The sequence below is a fragment of the Pleurodeles waltl genome, chromosome 12, assembly GCF_031143425.1.
Source record: "Pleurodeles waltl isolate 20211129_DDA chromosome 12, aPleWal1.hap1.20221129, whole genome shotgun sequence".
Lineage (NCBI taxonomy): Eukaryota > Metazoa > Chordata > Amphibia > Caudata > Salamandridae > Pleurodeles > Pleurodeles waltl.
The window spans coordinates 223048522-223074484 of NC_090451.1; the positions used below are offsets into that span (position 1 = coordinate 223048522).

At 46.2% G+C, this 25963-nt stretch overlaps 1 protein-coding gene across 6 annotated transcripts in view; it reads left to right on the forward strand.

Moving 5' to 3' along the window:
* The window catches only part of NFAT5 (nuclear factor of activated T cells 5), a 643105-nt gene that overhangs the window by 281797 nt on the left and 335345 nt on the right, over positions 1 to 25963 (forward strand). For all 6 annotated transcript variants that reach the window (XM_069216876.1, XM_069216877.1, XM_069216880.1 and 3 more), the window contains one exon: positions 15145 to 15335. In XM_069216876.1, coding sequence (XP_069072977.1) covers positions 15145 to 15335 — 191 coding nt within the window. The remainder of the gene's footprint in view (positions 1 to 15144; positions 15336 to 25963) is intronic.

The window sequence follows — 25963 nt, forward strand, 5'->3', positions numbered from 1 at the left end:
GGCTGCTCTATCTAACTGCATATTCATCACATTCATTGAAGTGACCTCTTTTTAACATCTCAAAGCTCCAAGGTTAATAATATTCAACACACTATCCAGGGTGTGGAGGGGGAAAAATAAGAAACTGCTGTCAGCAGGCAGGATGGTGCTTAGATGCGGCTCTGCTCCCTCACTTTGGGGTGGCATGGAACCATCATGGAGCTGTATGGTGCTTCCTCATGGTACACATGAGCGCTAATAGAGAAGAGTTTTCCAAGTTCGGTCTGGATTCTTGGGAGTGTTCTGAAATGCACAATCCGCAGTCGGATAAATTATGAGATAAATGATGGCTAGAGTTCAAATCTATTAGAAGAAATGTAAGTAATTTATCAATTGATATTATGCAGGATACAAGTGCCCTCCTGGGCTGCAGTGCGCCTCTGGCTTCCCCGTGTGTGCGGAGCATCTCCTGTGCTAGAAAGTTTTAATCAAGATTAAAATTCTTGATTATTACTCGCATGCATGAAATTCAAAAGTTGTTTCTACACTTGTTAGGAAAAAACTTTTAGGTGTTGTCAAATGACCATGAGCCTCATGGGAGGTATATGATAACGTCTGGAAGGTTGAATTCTGTTCATTTGATTTTGATAAATATATACGGCGCAATCATTGATTCTCTAGAGTTCTTTGACAATATACAACATATCTGTGATACCATTGCACTGCTAATGTGATCTGTGGGGAGACTTTAATTTCATACGCATGTGGATTTCGGCAGATCATTCCAAACACTCAGAAACCCATTCACATGCCTCTTTAACCCTTTCATAAGTAATACAAACTTAGCCTTATGTCGGTATTTGGCGTACCCAACAAACACTACACATATTGCTCATCTGTGCACAAATCTAACTCTAGTATTGGTTACTGGATAATTTTGTCGTCCCTGCCAACATGATAGCACTGCCATCTTACCAAGAACATATTTGGATCATCCTCTCATAGTTCTTAAACTGAGGTATCCAGTTCATTCCAAATGATCCAGATAAAGGGATTTCATTCAGATATTCAATTAGACACGCCTTATAGACTGGAGATGAGCAAGGCAATCACTGATTTAAAAAAAATAAAAAATAAATCTGGGATCAGTGCTTCAGGAAACGGCTGCACCAGAAATGTTTTAAGTTTACATTAGAAGTATCTGCAAAGCCAAGGAGGCTGGCATTCTTAATTACTGCGAGGCCACCTAATTTGCAGAGAACAGTCCTGTAATCAGCTTGAATAAGAATACACATGCACAAATGTGGAACAAACTCTTGCTAAGGATAGTGACACGTTGCATGAATTGAGGGAAACAGCAGAGGGGACGTGTGCTACTTTGGCATTGGAGACCAAGAACAAGTGTTAGGAGAAAAGAGCAGAGGCAGTAAAACATTTCTTTACATGTCCTGATTGAATTCAGAGTGGCCTAACATCCCCTACATTCAGGTACACACTGATCAGATCTCTTTCCAACTCAGCATATGATGCATTAATTCGCTAACTATTTTGGAATCCTCTATTCATCAAAGAATTTGCCTGCACCTTGGCAGCTTGCTGAATTGTTAAATAAAACTACCTTAGCATGGCTAGAGGACAACTAAGGTAGCCCCTAAATATGTCCATACTCTTGCCTATTAAATCATTGTTTGAGTGACAGGGCCCTGAAGCCAGATGGCCTAACTGCTGATCTTTACAGAGCCTTTGCAGATAAACTTTTTCCCTATCTGTTTAACACTTTCGAGGAGGCAATCAAAATGGCAAACTCCTTGAATCTGTGTGGCAGGCCATAATCATTACCCTCCTCAAACCCAACAGGCTGCCATAGCACTGCTTGCCATACAGACCCCTTTCGCTTTTGAACTCGGACATTGACATACTGGTGAAAGTAATCTGTTAGTCTACCGCCATGTATTTCTTATTTAATTGGACAGATTATTCCAGATTTATTTTGTCGTTCCACATTGCTGAATATATTTACCCTAATAGTGGTGCTCATATAGAACCTGGGCTGTATGCTACAAAGCTTTTGTTTAGATTCCATAAAGGTGTTTGATTCTCTGAAGATACTGACCAGACTCTATGTGAGAGGCAATATTTTATTAACCCTATTTCACTACTATACAAGATGCCCATTGGTGGGTTACACAGTGGGCATCAGCAGACACCCCAGGCAAGGGTGCCATTATCACCTATGCTGTTTGCAATTGGAAGTGGAACCCATGGCTTACTCATATTGGGACATTCACCCCATGGATAAGCTTACATAAGACAAGCCGTTTATAACCTCTATGTGTAGACAATGCTGTATTGCTTTTTATACACAAGCTAACTGAAAACGGTCACCCCATCTACGATGAAATGGTATGGTTCTGAGAAATCCGTGGACTGAAGACCGCTGTGATGACTATGTTCGCGATATAAGCAATATGAAGAGAGAAAACTGTGGCAAAGCGTTAGTAGACCTGGAGGCACTGATGGATAAAAGAATAAGATTATCTCTTTGTGTGACTGGCTGTAGTTAAGATAGCCTTCCTCCTGAAATTTCCATATAAATACCTTAACATTCCCATCAGACTACCTAAGACTTAATTTTTTTAACTTAGTACCATTTAACTATGCTTAATATGGGCTGGGAAAACTGCACATGTAAGCTGGGACAGCTGGATTAGAACAGTGGAAGATGGGTAGACTGGCAGTGCTGTATCCTCAAAACTTCCATCTATCTACTCAAGCACATTATGCACAATATTGGTTCTACCCCCTCCACACTATAAACACATTCTTATTGAGAGGCATCTGTTTGGTGAGAGGGGTTGCTGAAGACTGCAGTCTGTGGTAAACCTCGTTGCCTGCTGAACCGATTCTGCACTGCTTACAGTTTGATGCATGCATGGAGTAGCATAATGCAGCAGATGTCCCTAACACATGCCTTTTCTCCCCTTTTGTTACGTGGAATCACACCTTTTTAACACTCAAACAACAGATATTTAAATCACTGTAAGTAAACTAGATGTAATCTTAGGGCCTGTTATCAGCAACAATGGGTCCAAGATAACCTCCCCTTCCTGACAGAGGAGGTCTGAAAATATAGTTGTGTAGAAGTTAAATACCTGCCATTGAATAACAGACTCAAGATGATTTTTTTAAAGTTCCTATATAGGACATATCAGTCGATTTTCTAGATTTGATGTAATTTCATCAGACGTCTGACTTAGGGAGGGGGTTTGTTTGCCTGGCAGAGTCCAGAAATGGCTGATTACTGGGGACAAATATTAAGGGTTGTGGGTGGGCTATTGGCTTTGCCAGTGTGTTTTAGCCATGTTGTTCACCAGTGTAGTTGCTGTTCAACATGGCTAAAAGATAGTGACATAGAGGAAAGTGGCATAGAGTTGAATGGCGAAGAGCAGAATATTATAGAGTGGAGTAGCAGAAAGTGTTGTGTATTGGAGTGGCATAGTGTGGAATCGCATAGTAGCATGCACTGGAGTGCCATACAGTGGATTGGTGTAGAGTGCATTGGCGTAGAGTTGCACAGTGCAGTGGCATTGAATTCAGTGGCTTAGAAGGCAGCGGGGTAGAGTGGAGTGGTGCATAGTAGACTGGAGTGGCGCAGAGTAGAGTGGTGTAGAGTTGAGTGATGCAGAAGGCAGTAGCTCAGAGTAAAATTGATTGGCATAGAGTGCAGTGGAGTAGAGTGGAGTAGTGCAGAGTAGAGTGGCATATAGTTCAGTGGCGGACAGTGCACTGTTTGCAGAGTAGTGTGTCAGAGTGCAGTGGAGTAGAGAGCAGTGGTGTGGAGTTAGTGATGCAGAGTAGAGTGCAGTGGCATGCCCTGCAGTGACAGAGTGCAGTTGTGTAGAGTGCCTAGGCATGAAGTGCAGTAGTTAAAAGTACAGCGGCGTGGAGTGGCGCAGAGTGGAGTAAAGTGGAATAGTGTGCAGTGGCATAGCTGAGGTTGTTTTAGAGCAGAGTGAAGTGGCATAAAGTGGAGTCGTGCAGGGTAGAGTGCAGTTGCATAGAGTGGCATAAAGTGTAATGGCGTACAGTAAGGTGATGTAGAGTGCAGTGGTATAGTGTGCAGTGGTGCAGAGTAAATTAGAGTGGCGTACAGTGGATTGGCATAGAGTGCAGCGGATAAAGTTTACTGTTACAGAGTAAAGTTTATTGGCGTAGACTGTATTGGCACACAGTGCAGTGGCGTAGAGTGCAGACAGCGCATAACATTTGATCTCAGTCTTTGAATGCACAGCGGTTGTGATGAGATAAGAACAAGATTTCAAGGCCAGTTAACAGAAAGTGAGTTCCTGAAAGGATCCAGAAAACACAGTGTTCGCAAGGGAGGAACTAACTGAACCTGGAGAGCCTATAAAAAATAAAGCCAGCAAATAGAAGCTAAAAAGTGAGAGTTACAAACCAGAAAGCGTGTCAACGAGTGGAATGCATTACTTATTCAAATTTATGAAAGTCCCCGACATGTCTTCAGCAAAGCAGAGAGCTGTGCTGTCTGCTATGCTGTGACCTAAAAATAGATAGACAGTACACATTTTGGGCAAATTGTCTTTTTTTTACTTTCCTGCACATGTTCCTCTTCACTTTAATGCCCTTTTATCCTGTAGAAATCTGTTCATCTCCATCCACACCCACAGCCTTTGTTCTATATTCTCATCTATTTTAAGTACTCAGATTATTCTTTTAACTTTTGTAAACTAGGGTGCGAGTTGACCAAGTGCAAATAAATATTGAAAAACAATTAGGTGTCTACACTTGCTCAAGTGTGGTATAGTGCTGCACAAAAGAGAAAGGATTACCCACAGAGTGCGTTCAGTCCACCCAAGAGGCATTACATTATGGTAATAAGTGACAGGCCTAATTTTTCCTTAGGACATCTTTGAAAACTTCACTAATGCCTGTACCCAGTTCCACCACTAACGACGAGGGCAGAGCTGTAGGTGATCTCAACACCCAATGACACACATAGAAAGGCTGAGTTTGGCCTTTAGAACTCATAAGAGTGGTTCAGGAAGTGCTTAACTGACTGAGCTCTCTAAAGGTCTTTGTATCGTGGGGTATCATAACGCGTGCCTTTGACCGGGCCACTGTCTGGTAAACCCTCGGCTGTCAGCGTCTTAGCATGAAGATGTCTTTCAGCCATCCCTGGTTTTCACTTTGAAGTCCTGAGCATGCTGGAACTCATATGTCTGTGCAAATAAGGGTCATTTTGATTCCAGATTGCGTAGTGTTGCTGTCTGTAAGGCCAGGGCAGGCTGAATGTCACTCATATGATGACAGGTCAGCCGACCCCTGTGCGCACACCAGCCTGGTGGAGGAACCTCCCTGACAGGTCCCCATTACACTCAATTCCATTAACATAGGTAACTACTCATGTTACCTGCTACATTTTCAATGTTTTTAAGTGCTATAAAACAAGTTAATACTATTATGTTTGAAAAAAATACTACTACAAAACAGCTTAATTTGCTGCGTCTTCCTTTTGAGCTGATATGTTGCTCAGGCACAGGACAAATGTCATGGAAAAAGAGACAGGAGCATCTCTAGTGAGACATTTTAAGAATAGTAAAAATATCTTGCAGGATCTCCTGCCCTTCAGTGACAGTCAGCCTAGAGACCATCAGCTGAAGAAAGATCAAACTTCAGTCCAGTGACCAGGTTATTAATCTTCAGGAGTTATAAGATTATGCATTTTTATAGCCCTCTGTACATTGTGTAGCAATACTCAAACTGTAAGTTGATCACTGAGTCAGTTTATTGCACAAGCACAATAATGGTGCAGGGGAAAGAAACAATCTTTTTAAGTTTTCTGATAATAAGGAATCCATTTCTCACAGCATGGTTAACTTGATATGCCTTGCCTGATGTCGATACTAGCCTTTTTCCTTAGGGAAGTCCCATTCCCCCAAGTCAAGTACCTGTGTAGCTGCTAACCTATTGTTTATGTAATTGATGCTACCAGGTGTAGTGTATAAGTATTTAAGTTCATGCCTGACATGGTGTGGCTGGGATTTACTTTCATGTTAAGAGAGCTGTGCCTGACTTTGTGAAGGTTTCTCCTCTTCTTCCATGTACTGTTCTAATTTCTTCCTCGCATTCAGCTTTAAAATAGGAGTTGCAAACTTTGCTGACTTATGAAGATGAACACTGACATACATCTAGCCTCGGTTGTTCTGAGTCTTACTTTCCCTTGCTCTGAGTTTTCTGCTTATGGCTGTCAGGATGGGTACATGGATTGGAGAACCTCCACACTCTTACAAACGAAACATGAATCCAGTTGTGAAGTCAACACAGTTGTGAAGTCAACTCCTCCAAATAGTATTGGATCAACTTTGGAAACCCAGACAATCAACAAGGAATGTTCACAGTTCAGCAAGCAGGGAAAAGGAATTGGAGAGGAAACTATTGGATATGGAGCCTTACCTTGACTGCTGTAGACACTCACGTAGGAGATTGGCTGTGCACCACAGCACCAAGCTTGCTATGTCCAAGAAGCTCTGCTCCTCTTCCGCGACCAAAAACCCCACATGCAACAGCAGCTTCTCGAGCAGCTTGTGTTCATTCCTGAAACACAGCGACTTGTACCCCTGCCGGGCAGAGCCCTGCAGCCATCCCCCTGAAGTGGGCGAATTCCCAGCACAACAGGCACAGGCAGTGCAGTTATTACTGCACATGTCCTCGCGCCCAGCCCCGGCTGCAAAGTGCACGCCAGGCTTGCATCAGCACGTGCAGCAGAGCCAGCCCAGGCACCGCCATGGCAAAATAGAAGAAAACTTTAGGTAGCATTTCCCAAGACTGCCCATACTCCTTGCACAGGCTTGCAGGACACCAAAGAAAGCACCAGCTGATCACTGCCAATGCTGCAGTCTGCCTGCCTCCATCTTGGATGTAACCTTTACTCTCACCCATGGCTCTGGCACATGGTCTGCTCGTTGGACGGTAGGAAAAGGGGCTGATGTTTAGTAATCAATGAAAGGGCTCCATTGGAGACCTTATGAGCCCAGCCAAAGCAGCAGACATGGACCCGAGCTCTGCACATACAAGGAGCAGTCTGGGGCGGCACTGGGTGGGAAGCGAAGGTGCAATAAAATACTGGGGCTGAAGCTGAACACGCACCCACAGTGTAACACACTCAGGAACAACATTTTAAAAATAGCACCTCAAGGGGACAGATAAGAACTAAAGCATAAAGATACAGTACTTGATCCCTGCTCCCTGGCAGGGAACGAAAGACAAAATGGAGGGACAACGAGGAAGGATTGTGCATTAGCAAGCAAGGATTTTTAAAGGACACTGAAACAAATGAAAAGCAGTGTTTTAAGCTCACAAAAAAGTATATGCTAAATTATATACAATAGGTCTTGAAAGCTCGAGCTAAAAGGGGGCCCATTTTCTCCTGTTAAAAATGCTCTCAGCTGTTCTGGTGGGAAGGGTTAGAAGAGATTCCATTCCTATCTTATTCTTGGTAACAAAAAAAGAGGAATGTCATTAGACATCTGCTGTCCATACTGCATTTTCCGAACATTACTTTAAGGGGATTTACTGTTTTATCTTGAAGATGCTTACTTGCATATGGCACCTCACTTCTGTAAATTAGAAACCTGCATTTCACTAGTCACATCTGCAGGTGCATCCATTCAGTTTGTTTGACATTTCATGTGTTTAAAAATGTCACCTTAATGGCAGTCATCTTACAAATTTGGATGTTTTAGTTTCTGATCATCATATGCATGATTGATTGATTAATGCTTTTGGACTCCCCCTAGTACACAGACCGAGGCAAGAGCCTTCTTAGGCCTCACTGGGTACTACAGGAGGTTCATTGAGAATTATGGCTCCATTGTAGCCCCGCTTAATACCTCACATGTAAAATAATGCCTAAAAGAGTTTTATTGACAGCCAGCTGTCAAAAAGCTTTTGAGGACCTGAAAGAGGCCATGTGCTCTGCACCTGTGTTAAAAAGCCATGACTACTCCAAGAAGTTCATAGTTCAGACTGATGGTTCAGAGGTAGGGGTTGGGGCAGTTCTTTCACAACTTAAGACTGAGGGCCAGGGTGAACCAGTTGCTTTCATAAGCAGAAGGTTGACCCCCAGAGAGAGGCATTGGTCAGCTATAGAAAGGGAGGCCTTTGCTGTGGTCTGGGCCTTGAAGAAACTAAGGCCATACTTGTTTGGCACTCACTTCATTGTTCAAACAGATCACAAGGCCCTTCTTTGGCTCAAACAGATGAAAGGAGAAAACCCCAAATTGTTAATATCTCTACAGGGAATGGACTATACAGTGGAACATAGACCTGGGAGTAACCACTCCAATGTAGATAGACTCTCCAGATATTTCCGCTTACACAATGAAGAGTCATCTGGGCAAGGTTAGCCTTCTTGTCCTTCGCTCTTCCTGCACGGCCTGAGTTTATCTCTGAAAATGGTTTGCTACTCGCTCGACCCAGAGAACCCGACTAAATCATGCAAGGCAAGGGGTCCATTTCAAGAACACCCGCGAGACTGCTCAAGCCATCAAGAGTATGCATATCCGTAAAGCCACCAAATACCTGAAGGATGTCTCTCTTCAGAAGCAATGTGTCCCTTTCCGTCGCTACAGTGGTGGAGTTGGAAGTTGTGCCCAGGCCAAGCAGTGGGGTAGGACCCAGGGACGTTGGCCTAAAAAGAGTGCTGACTTTTTACTTCATATGCTGAAAAGTGCAGAGAGTAACGCTGAACTCAAGGGTCTGAATGTTGATTCACTGGTCATCGAGCACAGCCAAGTGAACAAGGCACCCAAAATGCGCTGAAGTACATACCGAGCTCATGGCCGAATCAACCCCTACATGAACTGTCCCTGTCATATTGAGATGATATTCACTGAAAAAGAGCAGATTGTGCCTAAACCAGATGAGGAAGTTGCTATAAAGAAAAAGGTGTCTCAAAAGAAACTAAAAAAGCAGAAGCTAATGGCTCGGGATTAAGTCTCAGCGGTTGTAAATATAGAGATAAACTCTGTCCTGTGTATATTTATCCTTCGTTGGGGGGGGGTGTAGGAAAGTGCCCTTTTTCTTGCCATGGTTACCCCCATTTTCAGCCTGTTGTCAGTGTTCACTGGGATCCTGCTAACCAGGACCCCAGTGATTATGCTCTCTCCCTTCTAACTTGGTAACTGTACCTTTTTCTTCCCACAATTGGCATACTGGTCCACTTATGTAAGTCCCTTGTATATAGTACCTAGATACCCACGGTATTAGGATTCCAGGGGATCCCTATGGGCTGCAGCAGTCATTCTGCCACCCATAGGAAGCCCATGGAAAGGGTTCTGCAGGCCTGCCATTGCAGTCTGCGTGAAACCGTTGCATGCACCCTTTTTCACCCCAGTTCACTGCACCAGGTCACTCTTAAGTCACTCCTACTCTATGATAGGGCCTCTCAGCCCATAGGGCAGGGTGCAGGTACCTGTGTGTGAGGGCACCCCTGCACTAGCAGAGGTGCCCCCACAAACTCCAGGCCCAGTTTCCTGGACTTTGTGAGTGCGGGGATGGTATTTTAGGCGTGTACTGAACGTAGGTCACTACCTATGTCCAGCTACATAATGGTAACTTCGAACCTGTCCATCTTTGGTATCAAACATGTCGGAATCATACCCCAATACTCTTGTAAGTATTGGAAGTATAAATCCATGAACTCTGGGGGCTCCTTAGAGGACCCCCAGTATTGCTACCACCAGTCTTATAGGGCTTTCCGGGCAGCCCAAGCTGCTACCACCCTTCAGACAGGTTTCTGCCCTCCTGCTGCTTGATCTGATCAAACCCAGGAAGGCAGAACTAAGGATTTCCTTTGGGAGAGGGCGGTAACACCTTTTCTCTTTTGAAATAGGCGTGACTGGCTTGGGAGGGGTAGCCTCCCCAAGGTACTGGTATGCTTTGCAGGGCACATTTGGTGCCCACTGTGCGTAAACACACCGGTTTAGGGACCCGAGCCCCTGCTCTTGCGCGAAACTGGACAATGGAAAAGGGGAGTGACCACTCCCCTGTCCACCACCACCCCATGGATGGTGCTCAGAGCTCCTGTAGTGCAGAGGTCTCCAAACTTTCCAATGCCGCACCCCCCAGTTGAAAAATAAAAATCATTGTCTCCCCCCCTCAGAATTTTTCACAATTATTTTATAAAGATGGCAATGTTTAAATATGTCTAGACCTATTTAAACATTGCCCTTAAGTACTGTTACCTTTTTAAAAATGCAATAGCATGCTTCTGCTTAAAACAAAACTTTATCTGTATAATGCTTCTTTTGGCCAGAGCCTGGCGCCACCCTGGGATCACTGGAGGCCCCCCCCTAGGGGGGACTGCCCCCCAGTTTGAAGACCTCCGCTCTAGAGTGTCCCTGGGTTCTGCCATCTTGTCTCCAAGGTTGGCAGGGAACTCTGGGAGCATCTGAGTGGCCAGGCCAGGCAGGTGACATCAGAGCCCCCTTCTGATAGGTGCTTAACTGACTAGGTGACCAATCTCCCTATCAGAGCCATTTAGGGGTCTCTCTATTGGGGGGTCCTCTGATTCTGCCTGCAAGATTCTGGCAGGAGTCCTCTGCAACCTCTACTTTGACTTCTGGCCTCCGGAACTGCGACTGGAACCTCCAGGACCTGACAATCTGCCTCCAAGAAGAACTCTTCTGCAACACTGTTTCCAGGGCTTCTGCCAGAAATTGCAACATTTCCACCGGCTGTGCATCCACTGAGGGCAGCGTGTCTTCAGTCTGCACTAGAAGAAAGAAGGAATCTCCCTTGGAGTGAAGGAGTCACTCCCCTGCATTCAGAGGCACCGGCTGCAATGGCGACAGGCTGCATGGCTCTCCCCTCATCTTGAGCTGCGTGGATCCTGCATCATGGGTGGTGTTCCGGAGTTGTCCCCTTGGTCCTCTCTGCCAGCTGTCCAACTTTGGTGGAGGTAAGACCTTGCCTTCCCACGCAGGGCAGTACCCCTGTGCACTGCATCTCTTGCAGCTGCTAAGGCTTGTTTGCATCTCCTCCAAGGGCTCTTTAGGCAACATGTAGCTCCATTCCCCAGCACTCCTTTCTGCGACACACAGCCCTCTGCGTGGTTCTCCTGCAGTGTGGGATCCCCTTTTTGCCCTGCTGCGTGGGCTCCTTCTTTAACTTCTGTGTCCCCATCCTGTGGGACTCCTGTGGGCGCTTCCGCTGCTTTTGTGGGTTATCTGTGTTGCTGAGGGTCCCCTGTGACTTCCCCTCCTGGGTTGAGTCCTTCTGGGCCTTGCTGGTCTCCGGCAGCACCACTTTTCCACTAACCGCAAATTTGCCTTTGCCAAGGCTTGTTGGTGGAATTCCTGCACCGACACCCGTCTGCAATCTTCACTCCAGCCTGGGGCATCTTCTGCATCCAACAGGAACTCTTCTCCTGCTCCAGGGCTGCAGTGCTGACCTGTTCGACCAACTCCTTCAAGTACAGCTGGGTGGGTAGTAGCTCCTATTCCTCCTAGACTCCACTGTGACTTTTGGACTTGGTCCTGTCTCTCCACAGGTCTTACTCTTCAGCCTTGGCTGCACATCCACAGCTGCCTCTAGAGAGCCTGGCTTCTAGAGACTGCCTACACATCACTAAGAGGGGATACCTGGTATAACGTGTAAGTACCTTAGGTACCCACCACACACCAGGCAAGCTTCCTACACTGCTTCTTTGCAGACGGGGCCAGCCTACAGGGTGGACAGGGAATCCATTGGGGGGAGGGGGAGGTAGTCGAGATGATCTCCTCTGCTATATAGGAGAGCCATAGGAAAAACCTTTCTGACCCACACTCAAACTGTGGTACACATCTGGCTGGAGACAAATAGGTTTCTGGGCTGGGAATTAAAGTTGACAGAGAAAACACCACTATGATGACTTTTTGAGGGAAGTTGGAGGGCTGCCAGGATTTACTAAGTAAGGGCTTGCTTGTAATTGACTGCCTAGGGGACATCTGAAGAGACAGAGCATACATCTCCTTTGAAGGCCTGCAGAATGAATATGGGATGGCTGCACCTGAATGCTACTGTCATTTGCAGTTAGGGCGTGCACTGAGAAAAATACCCTGGCTTCCTGCCTCTGGAGGACTGTTTCCTCCTGGACCCTGTGTTGCAGAACGCAGTCTCCCGAACATATAAGAAGACTGCCTCGGATCCATTGAGTGCTTTGAGAGAGGCCTGGGAGAGTGACCTTCTGCTAATTGAAGATAATGACTGGGTGGAAGCAGTGCAGAGGCCCAGGGAAGTGGCAATCCGGACCCGATTTCGCCTTGTCCAGTTGGGAATACTGCATAGGTCGTACTGCTCCAGAACACTTCTGTTTCGCCTTGGAAGATATGAGTTAGATCTGTGCAATAGAGGATGTGGCCAAATGGGGACGTTCTACCACCTACTTTTTGCCTTTCCTTCTATCCAGTAATATTGGAGTGAGGTAGCACAAACAATGGCCCATGTGACTGGCCTTACTGTTCCTGTAATAAGCACGTTGGTTCCTACTACAGATAATGTGCAAGGAAGTATGGCTCAGGTACCAGACGATTTAGCTGACACTGGCAGCAGGGTTGGCTAAATTCAATATAACGAGAACCTATGGTGCAGACAGACCACCTAGAGTCGAAAATTGGGAATGTGACTTAGATTGGTGCCAGCGTGCTGAACAGGTGATATACCAAAGTAGAGTATGCCCTAAAAACTAGATGAAGGTGTGGGGCAATTTGCTAAATTACAGAGATGGAAGCTGAGGGGATATTAGACCCTGCTGCTAGGATTGAGATTTTGATACAGGAGTTGCACTGTTAATAATTACAATGTATTCACCTCTGCTGTGTAGGCTAAAATTGAGTCTCCATTGTTGCTGACCCTGTTGCTAATTTACTGCCATTATGTACTGTGCACTGTGCAGGTGTTTAATACCAAAAAAATATTAAAAAAACAGATCTTTATGGACAACTATATAGATGGCACTAAAGTAAACTCAGTCCCAATTTTGAAAGAAAGTCAGGAAAGTACAGCCACAGGTATGTTCTTTGAATTGGGTCTGATTAATGACTTTCATAAATGTCAAAGAGTTTACTAATATAGGCGTAGAAACCCTACTCCCAGCAAACAATTGTGAATGTAAATCTGCAGCGCGATTGCCAACACGCTTTACTTACAGCCCCTTTTTTAAAACCATGTTTTGCTCCATCCTTTGTCAGAGGTAAGTTTCCAACCTTTTTCCGAGTGTGGAACGAGATTTGTAAAGAAGTTGAACACCCCTAAACATGCAAATTTGTTGGATGTTTCAAAATCAGAAGCTTGCTAGAATCCAAACCTGATATAATATGATCCCTGATGTAATCAGACAGGCTGGTAACAGTGTTCTGATATGAGGGTGCAACCTTAATTTGTCACCTCAATGCAGGGCACCAAAAGGGATGAGGATTATTTTTACAGGAAAAGTTGCTTTCTGAAGCATCCTGTCCGTTGGATAAGTAGATATTTTATAATATTCCACACCCATGGTCCCCTTGTCCTAGTGGCTCTCATTTTATTGGACACCTAAGGTTACTTTGCTTAAGTTTCAGATGAGGTAATGTAGTTAAATGTTATGTCTGTGAATATACATACCCTTTACTGTATATTATACACATATCACGGAGTCACGCAGTTCTAGGGTAACTTGCAGTATCCTTTTAACATACAGCAGAGAGTAGTTTATCCTAAATAATGCAGTCACACAGTGGCATTTTCCCTAAAAGCAAGAATACTTAATTTGTAGCTGTTTCATACAGTGCATAATTTGTAAATTCAGAGGTGCCGGTGCTGAAAGCCCTTCTCTTAAACACGCGGCTGCTGTAATTAAATCTGCCAGCACTGAATACTGAGGCAGCGTAATCTTGAAGCCATCTCGGGCCTCTTCAATCCATTTACGGCCACCCCTGCCCCTTAAGCTCATCCTGCAACTTTCTACTTTCTCCCTATATGACGCTTTTTAGTTTTTCCTTCTTCCGTCTTTCACATATGTGTCTTTTGCTCGCAGCAAATGCTTGAGGCATAAGAATAAGCCCCGGCCCTCACAAATAAGGGCCGGTGCTCAGCACCGGAAACAACAAGCATAAATTAAGAACTGGTTTCATATGAAAAGGATAATGGGGTTGCTGATGTGTGTAACACATGAGACATTTATATATATTTTCAAGCATTTAATGTATGTCACTTTTATCAAAAATATGTACACCAGAAGGTGTAGTGACATGTAAATTGATTGCTTTTTTGTGTAATAACCTCTAAAAGTGCAATAAATAAGTAACACATTACTGCTATTAGGAGGTTGTTGTCGGGAAGTAATAGCTGAGAAGAATTAAAAAGCTAGCTTTCCTTATCATTGTTTCCACAATAGCGATTTTGTTTTTCGTTTAACAGTGGCATTTGACTGTGGCAGCAAGCATTGTGATGCTTATTGTTGACTATTTGCTATTGTGACTGGACTAAAATAGGAAAATTTGAAGTAGGCTTTTACACCTAAATCAAAGGCTTCTGTGTTCTTTTGCCAAGACTGCAATAACCAAAAATGACAAAGTTGAATAATTAGGGTACTGGTGATTTTTTTTTTTTTTTTGCTTGCAAAACTTGCCTTGACACACACTATTATTATGTGATCTTCCTCTCATCCTGCATATTGTGGAGGGCTCTTCACCTAGGCAGTGGACAGTAATTCAAGAATCCATTAAGTCATAAAAGTTTTCCTTAAGAGACATGCGGTATTTGTTTTGATCTAACATGCTGACCACAGAAACGAGGACGAACAGCAGTGTCATGAACATTTTAGGGTATATGGGTCCCAAAAAGGTGAACTGAATGTGACTGCTCTTGGGTTCTGTCTTTATTAATTACATTAAGATGCGCTAGCTTGTTTGACAATGCAGTACTTATCTTAAATACTAAATGGGTTGGATAAAGTTACAAATGTTTCATATAGTTTTTAATCTTTTTAGAGGTTTTTCACCGAGGCCCACCGATTATCACTATAGAGCATGGGACCAGGGGAGCATGTGGGATACTGTTAAATTATGCAAAACTTGGTCCTATTCAGTTTGCAATCTGTTCACCATATTCTGTCTTTGGTTCCAGCTTGAAGGCTACAATGAACCTGTGGTGCTGCAAGTGTTTGTTGGCAATGACTCTGGCCGTGTAAAGCCCCATGGGTTCTATCAAGCCTGTAGGGTTACTGGACGAAATACTACACCCTGCAAGGAAGTTGACATTGATGGCACCACCGTTATAGAGGTCAGCCTTGACCCTAGTAGCATGATGACTCTTGCGTAAGTAAACCATTTGTTTCATAACTTAGTTTTTGGGAATAGAATATTTGAGCTGAATGAGTTCCCGATTTTTCATTATCTGCACTTGATCATTCTTTTGATATTAAGGCAGTAGGAATAATTTTGTGAAGCTGAAATATTTAATCACTGTGATGTTTATCTTATCTCTGATAAAGACTTCTAGTTGCAAATTTCTTACCTTAGAATTCCCTCCTGGCGTCAGACTGGATCCTGAAACTTTTCTTCGAGCAGTACCCCTGCGTGTGCCTTCAGGTGACGTGGGTCGACTCCGCATGCGTCGCTGGTGTCGAGGTCGCATCATGGTTGTAAATAGGCACCACCCCATCGCACTGACATCAGTTCTTTTCTTTCCACACGAGCCTACGTGCAAATCTTGAAAAGAGCTACCGCTAGTCATTGATTGACTAACCTTGACACTTTTGTCAATTTTTTTTTGACAAGTTTTGGATGCGTCAAGCGATGTCCCGGAAGATGGGTTTTAAACCATGCGACTCCTGTCACCGAATGATGTCCGTTATGGATCCGCATCTCATCCGTCTTTAGTGTCTGGAGCACAACCACAACCCGAAGTCTTGCTCTGAATGTCGGACCATGAACCCGAAGGCTTTGAGGGAGCAGTCCCTAAAGCTCATCGCGGCCCATGCGCTAGATTGCGTGTCGCTCCCGGTCTAAAGGAAGATAATGAGACCGCTCTCGAAGTCAGCACTATTCCTCCTCGTCCCATTCCAAGTCCTCTGGACGCTCGGGTCACAAGAAGAAGTCAAAGAAGGCCAAATGTTCTTTGACTTCGTCCAGTCGCTCAAATGATACGATGCGGGAAGAGCATCGGCGCTCTAGGCCTCCATCTTCAAAGCCTGCGTCTGGGTTGGCTCCACGCTTTCTGGGAGCTGAAGCCGCCCCTGCCCAGTTGCAAGAGTTCTATGAGGTCATGCGCCTCCTCTTTGGGCAGACCGACCCGTCCTCAGTGCCCTGGAGGGTTGGTGAGGGACTCCTCAGGTTCCACACCGGCAGCTTAGGCTTCGTCCCTAGGGGGCACCTCCAGATCTGCTCTTCGATCTGTACTAATGCCGGTCGTGCCAATACGACTTTTCCCGGCGTCGGGACAAACTTCAGCGCTCCCCATATCGGTCGGGCCTGTAATAGACATCACTCCTATACACATCCCTGACGATCCAGAGCCAGAATGGCGTCACTCGATGCCGATTCTGTTTTCCATGGGCTCTACTGGACCTAGGGCTGAACCTGATCCTTCTTTCTATGGGTATAGATATTGGGATAGTATAGAGGGGTCGTTAGACCCTTTAGAATACCAGCTTGACCCGGACATGGACTGGGTTTAGAATTTGCGCGATGCTAGAGGACTAGATGCCCCTCCTGATGCTGGCATGCTTTGTCCCCCTACTGTGGCTACGGAGGAGGGAGCTTCATACTCCATGGTGGTGAGAAGGGCGGCTGATGTCTTGAACCTCTAGCTTCCTTCTGTGGAGGTCGGGACTAACCTCCTGACTGAGGTGCTTCAGTCTGGGACTTCCACATCGGAACCCCTCCTACTCTTTAATTAAGCTCTTTACGGACGTCCTACTGGGTACCTGGTCCAGACCCAGCATAGTGGCTCCTGTGAATAGGGCGGTTGCCCGAGGCCATCAGCCTGCATCGACCGACGCAAAAGTCCTGACTCAGCATCCTACACTTGAGAGCCCCAGACTTCCTCTTCTTCTGCAGCATTCCCTTCTGGTCCCCCGGATAGGGAGTCAAAAAGACTGGATAACTTTGGAAAGAAATTGTTTTCTTCCGCTACTCTGGTGCTGCGGTATGTGAACACCATATGCTTTTTGGGCCAATACTCCCGTACTCTGTGGGATACAGTCACGCAGGTGCTGCCTCGAGCCCCGGAAGAAAACCGGACGGTTCTCTCCTAAGCTGTTACTGATGGTAGAGATGGAGCAAAATAAATGATTGTGGACTGGATGCGATTGACTCATTAGATAGACTGGTTGCATCTATGGTGGCCTTGCAGCGCCATTCCTGGTTGTGGACCACTGGCTTTTCAGGGGATGTCCAGCAATCTCTAAAGGACATGCCCTTTGGTGGCACCTGCCTCTTCAGAGACAAAGCCGACTCATCCCTCAAGAGCTTTGACTCCCAGGCTACAGCTTGTGCCTTGGCCTCGTAGCTGCTCCTCTCCCTACAAAGGCTGTGGCCGCGGGATCCCATGTGCTTGTGGATCAAGAAGCCAGCGTTCCACCCAGTACATCCACTCCAACGCCTCCAAGCCTTCCTAGTCCATTGGAACAACCACATCCTGGACCAGTTGGTGGTAGGATCTGCCAAAACCTACCACGCTGGGAATCCATCACCAAGGAGAAGTGGGTGTTGTAAATTCTCCAAAGGGGCTATTCCCTCCCCTTCGAGACTTCCCCTCCGGCCATGCCACCATCAGAGGATCATTTGGCACTTCTCTGCAAGGAAGTCATGGCTGTCTTGGCCAAGGGAGCCATAGAGAGAGTCCCTGTGCCAGAAGTAGGCTGTGATTGTTATTCACGCTACTTTCTGGTACCTAAAAAGGACAATGTCTTTACCTTGTCTTAGATCTCCGGTCCCTCAATCTATTCCTCAAGAAGGAGAAGTTCACAATGCTAAATCTAGCTCAGGTCCTGTCTGCCCTGGATCCTGGAGACTGGATGTGTTGGACTTTCAGCATGCCTATTTCCACATTTCCGTCCTGCCGGCCCACAGATGTTACTGGTACAGATTTCAACTTGGTTCTCACTTATCTGATGTATGCTCCTTCCGAACTGCTCCACAACTGTCCCCTGCGGCTCTTGACTCTTAAAACTGCCTTCTTGATTTCCATCACCACTGCTCGCAGAGTTAGTGAGCACCTGGCTCTCTCTTCAAAGCTACCATTTCTAGCTGTCCATCCTGACAGTGGTGATTCGTCCCAAGGCTTCCTTCTTTCCCAAAATAGTGCTATGTAGGCCAATCAATCAACTTGCCTACTTTTTATGCACCCCCACATCCCTCTCATGAGAAGGAGAGACTCCACCGCCTGGATTCAAAAAGATCTTTGGCGTTCTACCTCATCCGTACCGAAGATTCCGGGTGGACAATCAACTCTTTCTGAGTTATGTGGGTGCAAAGAAAAGAAAGGCGGTGCAGAAGAGGACAATCTTGTGATGGGTTGTCCTCTGCATCAAGATGTGCTACACTTTGGCAAAAAAGCAACTCCTTATGGCTTGTGTGCGCATTCCACTGGAGCAACAGCTGCTACCACAGTGTTAGCACGAGGAGTCCCAGTCCTTGACATCTGCCGGGCAGCGGTGTGGGCATCCCTGCACATGTTCACTAAGCATTACTGCCTGGATAGTCCGGTCTGCAGGGATAGCTATTTGGGCCGTTCGGTCCTACAGGACTTTTTGGTGTGATCTTAATTCGCAGCCCACTACTGGAGATGATATTGCTAGGGTGTCTATTCTGAGATGAGGAATCTGCAACTAGAAGTCTCTATCAGATGAACTAGTTACTTACCTTCGGTAACAATGTAGCTGGTAGAGACGAATTCCTTACCGACCTGCCCATTCCTGCAAACTGATTTCTAGGGACAGGGACTTTCCTTTAAGGACCCTGGTTATGCCGCACCGTTCTCAGTGTTCTTCATGGCCCGTGCTACTGGAGTGGAAATTTGTGAAAATAAACTGATGTCAGCGTACCTGGGTGGTGCCTATACACCACCGTGACTTCATCAACTGTCGATCTTCCTCCCAACAGCATTTGATTGGCAGAAGTTGTGTTCTACTAGTGAATAAAAGTGCTTTTGCACTTACATTCTGTTAGCTCCTCAGGACTTTCCATCACCTTACCCCTTCAGATGTAAAGACCTGCGGGCATGCGTTATGACACTTTTGTCAGTGCTATATAAATGCAGTTACAATACACTATGTTGTCACCTTCAGCCAGGACTACTTTTATAGTCCTTGGAGAAATCTTTTCTGGGATGTTGAAAAACAGGATACTAATGGTTATCATACTTACCCTTTTTACCTCTGTGAGATACTTGAACAACACTCTAAGGCCATCATGTCGCCATTGATTCCTATTGAGTTCCTCCTATTCCACTGCGTTGCAATACAAGGCTGTCATACTGAGTGTTGAAGATGTCTTATGTTGGACCATAGTGAGAGTCTAACCCTGTCCAGGGTTTGGGTTTGCATTTTGGTACTTGTAGTTTATTATTTCAAGTGCAATACTACAAGGCCTACAATGAGGAAATAAAAAACAAGACTACTTAAAGTAATTGCAGAGGGGAGATGTGATTGGGCAACTTAAGTGTTATGCCTACCTCTACGAGGTTGTCATAACTCGGTGAGTTGCAGTCTTAGTATCATATACTTCAGTGTGGTTAGTGGTTCAGATTCTCACACCTCAGTTATGTAGTTTCAGACTCTCATACCTAAGCAATGCATATGCAGGCTAAAGAGTTCCTATCTAATCAATCTTTCAAGCATTCATGGTCTGCTGTGTAATGAAACTGTTGCCTCAGGGAAAGCCATGCAGTATGTAGCTCATGTTTTAGTCTTGTACCCACTTATTTGTCTGTTAGTCTAATCTTCAAGAAATAAAAAGTTTACAAAAATAATAAATATTGGGAAAGTGCATAAAGCTTAAGTGACTATGCCATCATGGAGGTACATTTATCCGACCTCTGTTCCTTTCAGAGGTAACAAGCTATATAGCTTGAGAGTCTGCCACAAGCCACCATAACAATTCTTATATCCAGAGTTATGCATGCAGGGATAGAGTAATTAGGGCTCCCTTCCCCACATCTGCAACTAACAATAGCATATCAGATAGGAAATTAGAAGTACAAGTACTCAACTGTGCATTGCACCCACCCTTTCCTTCCTTCAGACAAGGCAGTCAGGAGACGTGACACAATCCATAAATCTGTAAAACATAGCTGTAATAAAAATGAATGCCACAATTAAAATCTCAATATAGAAATGGGAATTATTACACAGTGGCAAATTTAATAGCTTTCCTAGAAGAGTTCAGACATTGTAGCACATGTCCTAGTAGTGGAGTGGAAGATACATTCATTACTTTTGTCCCTTTGTATTGGAAACACTTTGTTTTAGTCATTATAAAGGCTTGTGGTTTGACCATCTGTGTTTAGACAGGAAGCTGAAGCTAAGGCTTTGGCTGTACCATTTAATGGTAATGAACTCTTTGACAAGGAAACAGAGGAAGCATTCCGAAACATAAAGGATATGAATCCTGGGAAGGCAAAGGAGTATGTTTTTTCTTTTCTCCAGCCCCATTTTCTCCTGTTACAAATGTTATGTCTTTGGGCATCTGCTGCCTTCCAAAAATGTTTTTGAAAAGGTAGGATTCATGTGCTGTTTCTTTCTCCTCAGTGAATTCCATTTTTGTATCTGATCAATCATCATAAAAAGTACTTAGTTACAGCTCTTTCCTGCCAGGCTAGGATACACTTGAAAGGAGAGGGTGTGGTCCTACCAGCCGAGAAGGCAGATGCACTCTAAGAGTGCTTAGGGATCTCCCCTGCCATCTACTGGTATCTGGCCCTGACAGCCGCATCAGGGTGCTCACACAACCCAGCACTGCCCTCCTTCAATCCCAGAGGCTGAACAAGTGACCCGAATGCATCAGTGGCTGGCTCGGCTGAGTGCAGCTTCACGCTCCAGGTGCAGCCTACCTGCATTGCGGCGGCTGTGTTGCATTGGGCACTGCTGTCTGTGGGTGCCCCCGTGCTGCATCAGAGGTGGGAGGTGGCTATGACCCTTCCTGGAGCACGCCTCTGAACCTGGACTTCCGTCATGGGGGCATGCCTGTCTGTGTGCCCTAACACCAGTGCTGCAACCCTGACACCACCACCGGGCTGCACGGGCGGCTCCTCAGTTATGCAGGTGGCCGCACTCTTCTGCTTGGATGTGATTGATTGCTAGATGGGGTGGGGGTCCCTTATTATTCTGGGCTACACCACTCCTGATTCCTGTGGCCATTGAGGACCGTGTTGGATCCCTGTTTTCTGCCCTCCGGGGGGCCTCTGACCATGGTGGACCCGGACTGTTTCTGGCTACTCGTGCTGCCCCCCCCCCCACACAACTAACAAGGGGAAGTCAGGCCAGTGGAGGAGTTAGGAGACCCTCTACACTGTTAAGCCAACTAAGGGCCCTCCTCTTCCCAACAGATTTCCTCCCAGCCCCCCACCGTCCCAAAGTTCCACGGACTCCGAGGACCTGATCACCATATGACAAGCCATGCAGGTCTTGTAGGAGTCAGTTGAGACGAGAATCGGGGAAAGTGAAGGTTGATGTCTCCTTCCTTTGCCAGGATCTCTGTAACATCACCACTAGGCTTTCTGAGGTGTAGGGTCGCATCTCGACACAGGCAGATGATGTGGATGCCCTCAAGAATAACGTATCCAGACTTCTCTCCACTAGTGCCACTCTAAAAACTCGGGCAGAGGATGCAGACAGCAGATCAGGACGCAGTAATGTTCGCTTCATTGGGTTCCCAGAGGACGCAGAATCCACTGAACCTGAGAACTTTCTGTAATCCTGGTTGCATTGTTAGATGTCTAAGAGACGTCTCTGCCCATAGTTCATGATTGAGCACATATATTGCTTCCTAGCTCTATGGTGTAATCACCTTATACCAGGTCCCGGTATCCCGTGTTAGTGAAGTGTAGGCATTGTTTAGGAAGCCAGGGCTCACTAGAGGTAGCTGTGGATGAACATCAAAAGATAAGGGGGACCAGGGAGATTAGAAATTTGTCCAGTGTACGGCCTCCCTGCATACAGTACATATCAAAAAGGTACACTGTTCCACAAAGAGGACCATGGGTCCAAGCTGCACTTCTATAGATAGAAGCTAGAGCCCTCGCACATCCACTGGATGTCCTGCTTCATCATAGGCTTGCTCCTCGTTGGACTGGTGATGCAATATCTTACGGGATCCACAAGGGGGCTTTTTGCCAGAGATCTTTTGGAGTGCATGCCATAGTAACATATAGGAATCGATTCAAGCCTACAAGAAGAGAGGAGCTGGAGAAAAGGCTAAAATTGGCTTGAGAACCTCACAGCAGTATGTTTATTATACACGAAGGGTCTCGGTCAAGGTTAAAAACAGTAGGGAGTGGAACAGAAATGATGTTCCTCCATTCTACCACCAGGAAGATAGGGCAAAGGAAAAATCTTCCTTCAGCCCTCGAAAGAGGTCACACGGAGGATGCAGAGAACAGATCAGGACGCAGTATTGTTCGCTTCGTGGAACCGGAGAATTTTTTGGAGTCCTGGTTGCATTCTTAGATGTCTAATGGACGACTCTGCCCATGGTTCATGATTGAGCGCATACATTGCTTCCTAGCTCTGTGGTGTAATCACCTTATACCAGGTCCCGGTATCCCCAGTTAGTGAAGTGTAGGCATTGTCTAGGAAGTCAGGGCTTTCTAGAGGTAGCTGTGGATGAGCAGCCTTGACTTATCTAGGAGACATGCAAAGCTTATGCAATACCACTACAGTCACTCAGCACTTACACTCATGAAAGAACCTTAGTGTTACAAAAATAAAGGTACTTTATTATGGTAAGACAAACACTAAAATATTGTATAGGCAATAACCCAACTGGAGGTAAGTGTAAACACTATTATATAGACATCGGCAATCAGTACATAGCATTGAAAGCAATAGCCATTGGTAAAAGCGATAGCACATAGTGAGGGCCCTATGGGAGGGCCAAACCTCATACTAAAAAAAAGTGGAATGTGAAAGGCAGTCTCCCACTTTAGGAAGTGGAATTAGTAGAGGAGCTGGGGGAACTAGGAACCCCAAGAGGTGAGTACCAGGGTGACCCCCAGCAACCGGGAGAGCTGATTTAAGTACCTGGTTTTCCCCAAAATCAACAGGAGGACTTTGGAAGGAAGAGGATTGTGCAAGATCCAGACAAGACTAAAAGAACCCAAAGGTGGATCCTGACAGAAGAGGAAATGCAAAGAAAGGGGGCCAAGTCCAGTTCAAGTTGGAGTGTCTGGTTGTGGCAGGAGCCACTACTCACCCTTCTGTGAATGCAGGACCAGGACAATGGTGGACAAAGAAAGCCAGCAGTGCAGCACAGGAGCAGAAGAGGAGTTCCAGAGGTGATGCAAGTAATGTCTCACGTCGGCAGTTAGTCAGTGGCGCTGGAAAAACACCAACAACCCTTGACAAATGCAAGAGTCGGAGAAGGTTTTGCACGGATGAAGAGGATCAGCAAGGCCTAGGGGACTCGACCCAAGGAGGGGAGTCTGGGGATGACCATCAGCAGCTGTGAGTCACAAGAAGAGGAGGCAGCACCCACAGGCAAACCCATGGGCAGCAGGCACAGGAGTCACAGTGAAGCCCCCTCAGCACACCTAAAGAGGAGTCTCCAGAGCAGGAGGCAGGAGACTGTGCTTTGCAGGAAGTAGTGCTGGGGGCTGGGGCTCCATGGAGCCTGAAGTTCCCTTGGAGGAGGAACAAGCAAGCCTTGGTAGCTGCAAGAGGCTCAGTGCACAGGAGTATTGTCCTGCAAGGAGAGGCAAGGGCTCACTGTCTCCCAAGTTGGACAGCTGGTAGAGAGGACCAAGGGGACCACTCCAGACCACCACCTGTGATGCAGGGATTCACACTGCTCCAGAGGAGAGAAGATCCATGCAGCCGGGTGTCATTGCAGTTGATGCCTGCGGATGCAGGGGAGAGTGACTCCTTCATTCCAAGGGAGATTCCTTCTCGCTTCTTGTGCAGGCTGAAGACTTGTCACCATCAGAGGATGCACAGCTGGGAAAATGTTGCAGTTGCTGGAAGGAGCCGGAGAAACAATGTTACAGAGTGGAGTTGTCGCTGAAGTTGCAGATTGTCGGTTCCTGAAGGTCCCAGTTGCTGTCCCAGAGGCCAGAAGATGAAGTAAACGATGCAGAGGAGTCCTGCCGGAATCTTGCATGCCGAATCTGAGGACCTACCCAAGAGGGAGACCCTAAATAGCTCAGGAAGGGGGATTGGTCACCTAGCAGCGTGACCACCTATCAGGAGGGGACTGTGACGTCACCTGCCTGACATGACCACTCCGATCCGATGTTCCCAGGGACCTCTGCCTACCTTGGATTCAGGAAGGCAGACTCAAGTGGCCATCTGGAGGAGCCTGGACACCACCCCTGGGGTGGTGATGGTCAGGGGAGTGGTCACTCCCCTTTCCATTGCCCAGTTTCACCCCAGAGCAGGGAACGGGGGGTCCCTGGACTGGTGCAAACCGGGTTATGCAAAGAGAGCACTATATGTGCTCTTCAAAGCATTACAGTGGCATGGGAAGGCTACCCTTCCCAAGCCTTGTAACACCTATTTCCAAGGGAGAGAGAGTTACCTCCCTCTCTCACAGACCCTTTGTTCAGCCTTCCTCTGCCTGAGCGGGTCAAGCAGCAGGAGGGCAGAAACCTGTCTGAGGGGTGGTAGCAACGCAGGCTGCCCGGAAAACCCCAGAAGACTAGTAGGAACAATGCTGGGGGTCCTCTAAGGAGCCCACAGAGTGCATGGAATCACACGGCCAATACTGACAACAGTATTGGGGTATGATTCCGACATGTTTGATACCAAACATGCCCAGGTTTGGAGTTACCATTATGTAGCTGGACACAGGTAGTGAGTGTCCTTTGTCCAGTGCACTGGTAAAATGGTTTTCCCGCACTCACAAAGTCCAGTGAAATGGAGCTTAAGTTCAGAGGGGTACCTCTGCTCATGCATGGGTGCCCTCACACACAGGTACGTGCACCCTGCCCTCTCGGCTAGGAGGGCCTACCATAGGGGTAACTTACAGTGATCTGGTGTAGTGACCTGTAGTGAAAGGGTGTATGCACCTTTTCACACAGGCTTAAATGGCAGGCCTGCAGACACATTTTGCAAAGGCTCCCATGGGTGGCACAATACATGCTACAACCCATAGGGAACCCTGGGTGGCACTTATATGAGGGCACCAGTATGGCAATTGTGGGGAGTGCTAAGTCCTAAGCAACCAAATGTAGAGGGAGAGAGCATAGTTACTGGGGTCCTGGTTAGCAGGATCCAAGTGAACACAGTCAAAACACACTGACAGCAGGCAAAAAGTGGGGGTAAACATGCCAAAAAGAGGGTACGTTACTACAATATAGTATTCCGTTGACTTGGTAGTTTATCCTCCAGTAGGAGGAGGTCCACCTCTAATTCTGACTGCCTGTAACAATTATGCGTTGTTTTGGTAGGACAGTTGGGGGTGACAGATGCTTCTGGGGCAAAACTATGAGGCAGGGGTTATTGGTGGGGAATGTTTATTCAGTTATTGCTTTCCTTTCCATGCATGCATTAGAAATTTCAGACTTCACAACGACCTTCTCTCATGTCCTCTAATAAAAATGGGGTATTGGACCATATCAAAAGACTTATGTTACGTTAAGGATATCCAACCCATGATTCTTATGCTTTAGAAGACATACCTGATGGGCTTCATGTGCCTTTTCTTGCTCCACTTTGGCTATGACAGGATCTTCCACTCGGGGTTCACAAAGGGCTCAGCCATACTCCTCCATAAGCACTTCTTACTTA